The sequence below is a fragment of the Pituophis catenifer genome, unplaced genomic scaffold (assembly GCF_029215685.1).
Source record: "Pituophis catenifer annectens isolate HBS135680 unplaced genomic scaffold, rPitCat1.0.hap2 SCAF_8, whole genome shotgun sequence".
NCBI classification, from domain to species: Eukaryota; Metazoa; Chordata; class Lepidosauria; order Squamata; family Colubridae; genus Pituophis; species Pituophis catenifer.
In genome coordinates this window covers 44,234,461-44,246,565 of record NW_027256888.1, presented here as the reverse complement: position 1 = coordinate 44,246,565, position 12,105 = coordinate 44,234,461, and the positions used below count along the sequence as shown (strand labels likewise).

The 12,105-nt window shown below is 34.4% G+C and overlaps 1 protein-coding gene across 1 annotated transcript; it reads right to left on the bottom strand.

The window, feature by feature from the left end:
* Positions 1 to 676: 676 nt before the first annotated feature.
* Positions 677 to 10,495, bottom strand: REC114 (REC114 meiotic recombination protein). The gene is made up of 7 exons (XM_070948983.1): positions 10,430 to 10,495; positions 7,732 to 7,958; positions 6,663 to 6,752; positions 4,679 to 4,762; positions 2,013 to 2,225; positions 1,854 to 1,907; positions 677 to 838 (listed from the first exon to the last, which is right to left on the bottom strand). The coding sequence occupies exons 2-7, from the start codon at positions 7,927 to 7,929 to the stop codon at positions 677 to 679; spliced, it is 801 nt and encodes a 266-aa protein (XP_070805084.1). The 5' UTR covers positions 7,930 to 7,958; positions 10,430 to 10,495.
* Positions 10,496 to 12,105: the final 1,610 nt, after the last annotated feature.

Sequence of the window (12,105 nt, the reverse complement as noted above, 5' to 3'; positions counted from 1 at the left end):
CAAAACTGGATTTATTACTTTGAATTTTAATATATTCCTCATATGATCAACAGTTTAACATGTTTCAAACTAACTTTTATTAAAAAAAAGAACTTCAGTTTCTAACTTAACACATTTTAAACATTCAAATTATGTTTTGATGAATGTTTTAAACATTCGTCAAACTAATACAAATGGGAAAACTAATGCACCTTTTTTCAGAGAAAGTATTTTTAATGTAAATCTTATGCTGAACAATTCCAAACATATTTCATGAAGTGCTTTAAAGCCATTATAATGGTTTAAGTAATTGAATTCATTACTTCAAAAATATAAAGAGTTGAGCTGTTACACATTATTGGAGATATATACATTCATATATACATATATATATATATCTGTAACACATATATGTATATGTATATATATATGTATATGTGTGCATGTATCATAGACAGAATGACTAATCATATATAACAAATGAATTATATTCATTGTTAATATAATATATTAATTTGTATATAAAATAATTAGGTGCAGCTTAGACACTAATGTACATATTACAATGGAAAACAGCATAATATATCCCTTTGGCTTATAAAGGATAGGATAAACACATATTCAAATCTTTAGGCAAATTAAAGAGGTAAGAAATAGAAACTGACAGTAATATTATGGTTGATTTTAATTTTGCTTTCTAGCCATCTATAATTTTTTTTAGCTGTTTCTCTACTTCTTCCACAAATGCTGGAAAGTGTTGATCCAACAGGCACAAGCGAATAAAGCTGCTTAAATCTTCAGCACTCCATGTGGATTTTTGATATGCAAGAGGAAGTTGATTATCTGGTATCAGCACGCACTGCCAAAGAGAAAAAAAATAGTCAATTTTTTTTTTAAATTCCTAACAATTTAAAATAAAATATATTTTACTGATTTTTTTTTAGTCAACATGGATTTTCTATCTCCCTAGGAGATATAAGTTGTAGCTAAATTTACTTGTTTTTATTAGTAAGAATCTCTAATGTGTTTAATCCCAATAAAGTTTCTTTATCTTGATATTTAATTGACCATTCTGGACAATATTCATCCAGTTTCTAATTATAGAAAGTGTATGTTGCTTATTCAGAGGACCCTGGAAGAACCAGATTATCTGGGTCCCTTTTAGTCAAGGTTTGGGCCTAGGGACTGGGATGGCATCAATTGCACTCATAGCAAAAGCAGAATGGAGGTGATTCTTCTATTCTTACTCGGTTCTTGACCTGTCAGTGACTTTTGAAAGCATTGATCATAGTGTCTTTCTGAACTGGCTCTGGGAGTTGGGGGTGGGCAGCATGGTATTGAGCTGGTTCTCCCTCCCTCCCTCCCTTCCTGATGAGTTCCATTTGATGTCGATGAAAGGAGATATTCACCAGTGGCTTCTCCTTTGCGTGTTGCCTTAGTGCTCAGGACTCTTTTCCCTTCTATTTAACATCTACATAAAGCCACTGGGTAAGGACATCCAATGGTTTGGGGTGAGTATATTGTGTGCAGATAATACGTAGTTTAATATCTTCACTCCAGGCTGTCTGAGTGTTGCTGCAGAGGTTCTATCTCAATACCTGAAGGCTACGGGGGCCTGCACAAAATGAATTTTTAGTTAAAATATCTCATTACCCACAGTTCTATTAACCATTATTAAATGGCTGGAACAGAACTTCTATAAATAACAAGGGCCATTTCTGTGTAGATTGTCATTTACAAATTTTGGTTCCATCTTTAAGTGTTTTCTGTTACAAATCTGAAATATCTTAAAAGTAAGAAACCTTTGGCTTCTGAAAACTTTTCTACAGTAATAAATTAGCCTTTCTTTTCTAATAGATAAATATTAGGAATACCTGGGCTAGCTCTGCTACAGACATTGTTCCATGTGTTGGAGATACGTTTACAACCTAGAAAAGGTTCAAAATAAATTAAAGATACAAAGCAAAAAAAATGCTACCATAAGCTATTTAAAGATTAGAATATTTCCCCATACAGTACATTCACCAGCTTACAGTATCTTGTAATAGGACATTTTGTTCTGTATCTTTCAGTTGACTTTCATCAGTGAGAAGCAGAGAGTGGCTTTGGTGTAGTTCCTGCGTTAATGCATCTGTCACTTGAATTGGAATATACTCAGCTAGTTTCTGCATGCAGTTATGGCAATGCTCTTCTGCCTCGGTTTTGGAGTCTCCAGTAAATTGTATACGAAACATACGATGTTTGCTCTAAATTGAATCCACAAACAGAAAATAAAAGCTAAATTTCATTATTGCTGCATATTAGTACTTACAGAAATATTTGTTAAATTAATGCCCATTACACATTTCAGCTTTATTTAACTAATCTTTTCTGTGTGATCTAAAAAGCTATTTGAATTTCTAACCAATAGTTCATTTTTTAGATATTATCTTTTTAATGTTTTCTTGTGGCAATTCCTTCATTTTTTTCATTACATCACTACTGCTTTTATTACATTTTAACTATTATAGCTAAGGTAGCATTTTGTGCAATCAAATATTTCCATCTTCATGAGATGTCACTGTGTATCTCATAGTGACTATATATGATATATTAGAAAAATCTGGTCCATATAACTCCTCCCAACATTAAAAACGAAAAGAAAAGATATTTCAATATAGTCAAAGAACAGTGCTAAGTGCTAACAGTGCTAACAGTGCTAATTGTTTCAATTACAAAACAGTTGAAATTATTTCACATACTCATTAATACTCAGGATTTTGAAGACTTAATAAATGGAACAATAAAAATGCAAATACTGCAAAGGGTATAAATGGGATTCAGGAAAGGTAGTGCCCACTATAAAAAAAACAACAACCTAGTATTTAAGAGAAAGGCAAGGGAATTTTTAAAAGTAATTAATTACATAAAAGCTTTTGACTGTATTCACTGTATCAAGCTATTGACAACCATTAAAATATATGATTCATCTATTTATAGAAGAATTTTTAAATGACTAAAAACAACAGGGAAAATAGAATTTTAGACAGGAGTGCCAAACTTGCAGTGTCATGTTGTCGTCACATGACGTATGACTTTTTTCCTTCGCTAAACTGGGGGTGGGCGTAGCCAGTGCATGATGCATCCGGGCCACGAGTTTGACATCCCTAATATAGGACAACTAAATAGTTCATAATTGGGAAAGAATTATGTCAAGGTTGAATATTCTCACCATATTAATTCAATTCAATTTCAAGAGACTTATGAGCATCCAGGAGTCAATCGCTAACCTATAATGCTTGAGAGGAAAGGCTATTAGATTTGAACTTCAAAAATCCAGACAACAGTGTTTCATGGATTTTTTTGCTGCTATCTAAAGGTCATTCATTGCAGTGTAGACTGATAACTCTATTGTGCGGTCTACCATATATATTACATTACAACTGGGAAATAAAAAATTCACTTTGGTATGCTCTGATTTCTTAAATACAATGTTACCTTCTTTTAGGTTGTGTTCAGAATAAACTTCTCAATGGTCTTTTGGAGACATTAAGCAATTGAAAACTTCAAATTTCAGAGCCTGAACACTAGTCTTACCCACCACTCATTTAGTGACCATTTGACATTATGGTGGTGCTGAAAAAATAACTCTAGGGCCAATTTACAACTATTTATGATGTTCACAGCATTCCCCAGTCATGCCTTTATAGTCAGTTCACATTGTTCTGTGCTTAACCTGTGTTTCTTTTTCGCCTCCCTTCTTGGAGGGAGAATGATTAGACAGGAAGGTATTGCAAGAGAGTAAGCTGTTTGATCTTCAAAAGCAATCAAAACATCAAAAGCAATATGGCTGCACCAACAGTTGGGGCTGGGAGCTATGCCATGCAAACAGTTACAGTACTCTTTTGAAATCTCTTCTCCAATTTTTCCACTTGTGGAGTAGGATGAGGGGTGGGGGGAGAAAAAAGGCAAGCAATTTCTGTAGGTAATCTCTTTTTTGCCCGACCCTTTTACAATCTGTCCTAGAACAAAGAGATTGGAAAGGGATTGCAAGAAGGTAAGCTGTTTATTCTACATATCAAAAGCAAAAATGCATTACTTTCTGTAGAGTACAAAGCAGTAAGCAGAAACTCAAGCATTTCAAATGGTGGCAGAACTGTTAGAAGGCAAACAAAACCTAAAGGTATGAATTAAATAGTCTTGCTTCTTTCCAGCTGGAAAGCACAGTCATGATCATTAGATTTACTACTTATTGACCCCTTTGCCTATTGGTGGAGTTGTTGGTCCCAATTAGAATTCTTAAGTGAGCATTACCCAAATGAAAATATAGGTTTTACCTTCTAAGATAGCAAACTAACACGAACAGAAATAAAAGCTCCAGTACATCCAAAGATACTAACTCTGCATATTATGGATATCAAGCTTTATAGAAGCTTGCTCAAATCATTCTTTCCTCCAGGCATCCTTATTCTCCTCCAAATCTGTACTGCAACCTTGCTATTACTATACAATGCAATGATACAAGAATCTTGTTCAGAATCTTAAGTTACTTACATCATACATACTGCATGGACTAATTTTAGTATATGAAAACAAGTCTAACAATAGAATGAGCAGGAAAAAAATAACCAGATTAACATTCAGAAGAATAATTCAATGAAAAATATAAATGAAAAAATATTTTAAGTAAAATATTGATATACTGTATGAATAAACGTACCTTTAATTTTGAACCAACTAACATGCAATCTGCTTTTCGTACTACCTTTAACCACTGAGAAGCACCAATTAATGAAAATCCTTCCTGAAATAAATGCAAAATTTACATAAAGGTGGAGAAGCTCTGAAAATCAGAGATAATTTAAGTGAAATAATACTGCTCCAATTCTTGGACTTATTAACATATAATTTAGTAATAAATTTAGGAAAATTAGTAATAAACTCTAAAATAAAGAAATAAATTATAAAGCCTGGTGAAATGATATTTTATATCATAAATCAAAAATTATGTTCCACAATCTTAATTTTTAAAAATTATTTACAGTTTTTCAGAAAGGGTTGAAAATGATTCCTTACACTGAAAACTATATGCTTCAAAACATTTTAATGAAAGTTCATATTCTCAGGATGCATAATGACTCTGCTTGAATAATAAAACTTTGGCAATTGCCTTGTACATCAATAGCTTTTGATTATAAAGTGTCAGATTTTCATGGTTAGTTTCAGGGAATTAGTGACAGGAAATAATATACCTACAGGCTAGATTTTTAAAATGGTTTACATTTATCATTTGGTTTACTAGTTTCATCTTTCTTTCTAACACTATCCAAATATAATGATTTTGTGTTAATGGTAATGCTTAACTAGATAAAACAAAAATACTCCAGGTACAGATTGTTAATCTTAATAACCCTTGATAAGGTTCTCTTGTTTTTCCTTCTTATTTTTCTCTCCTTTTATACCTAAAGGTTTCCCTTGTCAGTTGTGTTAGACTCTAGGATGGGTATCAGCAACCTGCAGCTCAGGAGCCACATGCGGCTCTTTGACCCTTCTCCTGTGGCTCCCTGCCGACATGGTCACGCAACCTGCTCTCCACCCCGAGACACTAGTCCAACCCGGCTGTGGCTGATGCCAACATGAGGGCTGGTGGGGTGGGAATGGGATCCAGAGGAGGATATGACAGAAAGGGTGACAGGCATGCAGCTGAGGAGTGAGCACGAGCCGCAGTGGCAGCTTCTCTGAAGACGAACCTGCCTCTTCCTTCTCACACAACCCTTTGGGAGAGAATGAGAGAGAGGAAAAAGAGAAACAAATGAGAGAGAGAAGGAAAAGAGAGAGAGAGAGAGAGACAGGGCAAGGAAAAAAGAGAAAAAAGAAATGAGAAGGAGGGAGAGAAAGAGAGAGAGAGAGAGAGAGAGAGGGAGGGAAGGAGAGAGATGGACCCATTTCCCACAGAAAACACCACAAAACCTGGGAAGGCATGGAAGATCATGTGACTGGGTGGGAGTGATGTTGGCCACGCCCACCCAGGTTTTGAGGCTACCGGTGTTTTCTTTTCTGTGGGAAACGGGTACAAATGGCTCTTTGAGTGTTTAAGGTTGCAGACCCCTGCTCTAGGGGATGGTGCTCATCTCTGATTCACACCTGAAGAGCCAGCATTGGCTGAAGATGTTTCAATTGTTATGTTGCTGGCATGGTTATACACTGATGACACACAGAAACTGTTAACTTCCCACAAAACTGATACCTATTTATCTCCTTGCATTTAGAGTACATGCTTTTGAACTGCTAGATTGGCAGGAGCTGGGGCAAGTAACGGAATCTTACTCCATCACAGGCTACTTAGGTCTCAAACTGCCAACCTTACAGTCAACAAGCCCAACATCTTAACTGCTCAGCCACCATGTTACTTGTGAAATTTTGTTATAGAATTATGACAGGGCTTTGAGATAAATTCTACCTCATCACTGGATGAAAAATTGTGCAACATTTTGTTGACTGGTTCTTGAATTAGGGTTTGTATATCAATTCTATTCATATAAGTTTTATTCATATAAGTGCTAACGGTGCCTGGGAACTATGCTGACTTAATTCACTTATCAGCCGAGACTGTGTAATATTCCTTTCATGAAAAGCATTATACCAATGAGAGAGGATATGTTTAAGAAACAAAAATATATAAAAGTTAATATGTCAATAGTTACCAGTACTTCTTTTCCTCTGGAAATGAAGAAATGGCCTGAAATAACTATACTGAGAACAAGAAAGCCAGATTCTTCGTTTGACTCCAAAACCTTTTAGGAAAGAGAATGTTAACATGACAAAAATATAAAGGAAGTGTTTTCCAAAAAATAAAGACATATTTTTTTTCTTAAAAAATATTGCATACAAAATATGTTTATGTTGGATATCTATTTACAAGAAATAAATATAACTATATTCATCATTATAAGCAATGGAATAAGAAATAAGAATGTACTGATTTAACATGCTTAGTTTTATCAGGGTGTAGAAAATTTGTTTTGTTCTCTTTTTAGCTAGGATTATTTTCTATGCAATTTCCTCTTTATTTTAATACATTATTTTTTGTAAGCAACTTGGATATCTTGTTTGGACTAAAAGAGATACTATGATATATATATATATTTTACAAAAATAGATGCTAGTATTCTGCAATGCTAGATATTTAGTCAAACACAGAGGAAAGACAACTAAGCTTAAGAACATAGGAAATATCATGCTGAGTCAAAGAAATAATTCAATTCAGCTTTCATTTTTGCACTTCAAACAAAACCAGAGATGCCAGATTAGGGATGCAAAAATCCTGATGATTACCAGAGGACAGACATTGTCTCTTTTTCTTCCATCTAGCAAACACAACAACCAAATATGGAAGTCCTTCACAAAATATTTCTCAGAAGAAACTCACAAACAAAACTTAAATATTATTCATGAAATTTTAATCTTTAGGAGCTGAAACAAAATGAATTTCTAAATGATGGCAGATCAAATACATAGCAAATCCTAGCATTACATCTCCTGATCTAGATGATGTGCTATCTAATATACTGTAAGATGTGAGAAACCTACGAGTTGTTGAAAAACATGAAAACTGCACATTATAATGTACTCACAAATATTTATATATTTTAAGGAACAATATATAATTCTGAGCCCTAATGAAACCTTTTTCAAAGAAAGATTTGCTTCTGGTTCTTACATTAATTCAGTAACATATAATTTTTCCCTCAAGACACAATGAATTCAGTTTACCTTCCAAGATCCTGAAGCAGTGCCCAAAGCTCCAGGCATAAATCGGCCATAACGCCGCAGTGGCCACTCTGCAGCATTCAAGCAGGAAGTATCCCGTGACTGTTCTGTCATTTGGTCTAAAAGTGGCTGGTCGACTTCAGACCATGAAGCTGGATCACAATTATTTAGTATATGAGCATTATTATTCCCTGTTGCCATTTCAAATTCTTCACAGAAAATCACAATATCTGGAAGGGGAAAATAAGTATGAAAAAAAGATTTAGCCAATAAATCCCATAAACTTTTTTTTCTGTTAATTCAAAACTTTATTTATATAGTTAGGCACATTCTTACAAGAAAATTTAACTATGACCTTGACTAACTCTACTGCACTGAGGCAGAAACCTATGATAATCTATGCGTGGATATGTGCAAATGTCTGTATATGAATATATATGTTTAGTTTCTTCTTATTCACTTTGTCCATAATCATTTCAGTCCTCTTTTCATATAAATGCACATATATCCTTCTTGAAATATAATTGACAAAATCATCACAAGAGAGCAAGGCTACTTGCATGATAATTTATGATTCAAATTCATTTTTTTTCATAAGATCTGAGCTGTCTTTAGGATGGGAAGCTTCTCCTAAACACAACTTGCTGCCACAATGGGCAATCAGGAATCTATGAGACAGACATAAACCCACATGGGCATTACATCCTCAAATAGTTAATGTTCAGAGGCATACTGCCACTGCTAACTAATACAACATATAATCATTAAGATTAGTGGCTATCACTTAGTCACCATAATTTTGCATAATTCTCTTTTTCTGCACATTTTTGCATGTTTTTGAAAAGTACTAGCCCTTTTGAAATGTAATGAGGTGCCATTTGCGAATTATAGCAGCATATAGAAAACTATGAAAGTCCACTATGAATTTTCATGAGTTTGATGGAGGTCAAGTGTAAATAAGTTGATTTGTTACTTAAAAGGAATTAGTGATTGGTGACAAATATTGTACTTATATTTTTCAATAATTACTATTTGGGTAAGGAAGAATGATCTCTCCATAATTCTTCATGCTATTTGTAGCTAGTTATGGAAAATATTGAAGAATAATAAAACATTTTTCCCCTTGGGAAATGTTCAGTGATAAATGAAATAGATAGATAGATAGATAGATAGATAGATAGATAGATAGATAGATAGATAGATAGATAGATAGACAGATTACAGACAGACTAGTGTTTCTTTCAACAAAATTAAAATATTAAGCAGTATTAAAATTTATTAAAAATGCATTCCAAATATCCATGAGGATTCATGAGAAGCTACTTTGCCCAATATTTTTAAGGATAAATTTGCTTGTTTGAAGGAGCTTTATCTCCGTGTCAGAAAATTCAGAAAAACTGGTCTAGTAATAATTCCTAAAATCTGAAATCTGATATAAAATTCTGTATATATATATATATATACATACATATATATATATATATATATTCTGTATATATATATGTATATGTATATGTATATATACATACATATACATACACACACACACACATACACACACATATATATATATATATATATATATATATATATTCTGTATATATATATGTATATGTATATGTATATATACATACATATACATACACACACACACACATACACACACATATATATATATATATATATATATATATATATATATATATATATAGAGAGAGAGAGAGAGAGAGAGAGAGAGAGAGAGAGAGAGAGAGAGAGAGAGAGATGGATGGATGGATGAACGGATAGAGAGATATATAAAAATATCAGTCTGTTCCAGAAGTATGTTTTCCATATGATCTCAGAGTGATAATGTATTTTTATAACATCCTTCATTCTCAATTCATTTTATTATTAAATACATATTTCTTTGCACAGACATAAATTTTCTATGCCAGCTGATTATGATCTGCTAAGCTTACTGTTATGTAGGTGTATAAAGATTTGCAGACTTTCTTTACATTAAAAAACATTTCATAATTAAAATGTTATTACAAAATTGCCATAATTTTATTCCATAAAAATATAATCGCACAGTAGTTAAGGAGTCCTCATAAACCCTCCTATAAATATTTCAAATGTCCATGCAAACACCACCCAACCATTTGCCTTCCTAGTTTGGTTGAAATATTTTCGTGACAGAACTTCTTCAAAGGCATTGTCCTTTTTAAATAACATACTTACAGTATCCAAAAATTTTGTCCCAGACTTAGAGATATAATATTTGAGATAATAAATTAACAATCAAATCTGTTTGGACACATATGAATTAAACAGCTGGTTTCAAATTCACAACAGCTGTTTCTTTCAAGATAGCTAAATACTACAATTGGCCTTCAATATGCCTAATCAGTGGAGTGATAGTCTCACCAGTGCAATTATATCTCCTTCTGAAACTATTATAACTTTTGGGAAGTCACATTATTAAATTGTTACTGACATTATTCTTATCATCATTGTTGGATTCTGCCATTACAAGGTATTTTTAAAATTAAATTTGTAGACTGCCTTAGTCCATATCACTCAGAAAACAATGTTTATGTTTTAATTGAAATAGTCAGCCATAGAATACAAATCAGAAACAACAACGGAATAACAAACAACACACACACAAAAAGGATAGGCCAGCTACTGCATTGCTGCTCTGCTTGTTGGTGCAGACCTGGAGAGGCCTTCTGAACAGTCCTGGAAAGCGAGTCCTCCCCTCAAGCAAATCTCTCAATGTCTGAATTCGTCTCTTACTTCCATAAGCTGCGTTTACAGTCTTCCCTAGTGGCAAAATTGAACAGAGGGTGAATGAGAAAACTAGTAAACACATAGACACACAAACATACAGAGTAACAGGACATAGTTAATAGCATGAACCACTTACGCCAAAAAGCCTACTGGGAGTTTGTTATAATATGGGCAACTATAAAAATGTTTTAAACATATAAAGGGCTGATTCTTTAATAATGGAAACCTTGCTATCTTACCTCAGCATTGATTGTGAGAAAAACTGAAAAGGGGAAGTTGAACAATTTAAAACAAAATGTTTTCTTAAACTTTTTTCTCTCAGGTCTCCTTTCCTCTTTTAAAAATGATGGAGGATTTCAAAACAGCTTTTGTTTGAGTGGGTTATATTTATCAATATTTCTAATATTAAAAATTAAAATTGAGGCATTCACTGCTGCCACTTCGCATGATTGTTTGATGGGTTTTTAATATTATGTTATTTTTCAACATAGACTGGCAAATTATTTGGATTTCACAGACCCCTGTGAGGGTCTTAGGGGAACGCATGCCAGGGATATTGGGACTACACTTTCAGAAACACAGGTTTGAAAGAAAAAGTATTAAGACTGAGGCCATTATCAAAACAACTATTTATGGATATGGAAAATATTTGCATTTCCAAATTTATTTTGCTACTTCCAGGCTTCCACTAATTATTATTTCAGTTTAATTTTTATTTTGTTAGTGTGCAATATTCATGGAAAAGTTATTCATGGATTACTTATAGAGGCAGTCCTTGAGTTACAGCCATTTGTTTCAAAGTTACAGCAGCACTGAACAAATGGTACTTATACCCAGCCCCAAAACAATGTCTGTTGAAGAGTCCCTATCATCAAAATTCGGCTGTTTCAAAGCCCACCTGAATTATAACCACAGGATGCTTCAGCTCAGGGGTGAAATCCAGCAGGTTCTGACAGGTTCTGAAGAAAAGGTAGCAGAAGTTTTGAGTAGTTTAGAGAACTGGCAAAGGCCCCAGAGTGGGGTGGGAATGGAGATTTTGCAGTATCATTCCCCTGCCACGCCCACCAAGCCACGCTCACAGAACTGGTAGTAAAAAAATTTGGATTTCACCACTGCTTCAGCTCCTCCCACTTGCCTGTCTTCTCTCCATTTCTGCCCTTATAGGGTTAGGGTGAGCTCAGGGCCTTCAGCAGTCTCAGCCAGCCGACCACCTAGTCTAGTCCTCTACTTTATCCTAGCACTGTCATTGCTGAAGAGTGCTGCTTCAATCACTGTGCCACAGCCAGCTACCTCAGTGCCATAGCACAAAACCCCAGATTCCCTGACCAACTGACTTTTGCATTTTCCTCCTGCTGCTCCTGACGGGTGCCCTGCCTGGCCCTATGTGAGGCAGCTGCTGACTCTGCTAGGCCTTCTTTGTAAGACTGCTGTCACAGTGTTTTCTTTCCCATGCCTTCCTGTATTCATGGGTACCCCATGCCCTCCTTCCCTGCACCTGTCTTTCTTCACACATATGCGTACACCCATCAGTGCTCTCCTTTGCACCCCGCACCCATTCCCTGGCCTTTCTGCAGTCGTGCCGCTCTTGCTGAACTACAGTGC

Coding starts and splice junctions, on each gene's coding strand:
- REC114 (XM_070948983.1), bottom strand. CDS start 7,929: ATGGCAACAGGGAATAATAATGCTCATATACTAAATAATTGTGATCCA. Junction 4,763..6,662: donor CCAGAGGAAAAGAAGTACTG/GTAACTATTGAC, acceptor CATTTATTTCAG/GAAGGATTTTCATTAATTGG. Junction 839..1,853: donor CTGTAGCAGAGCTAGCCCAG/GTATTCCTAATA, acceptor TCTCTTTGGCAG/TGCGTGCTGATACCAGATAA.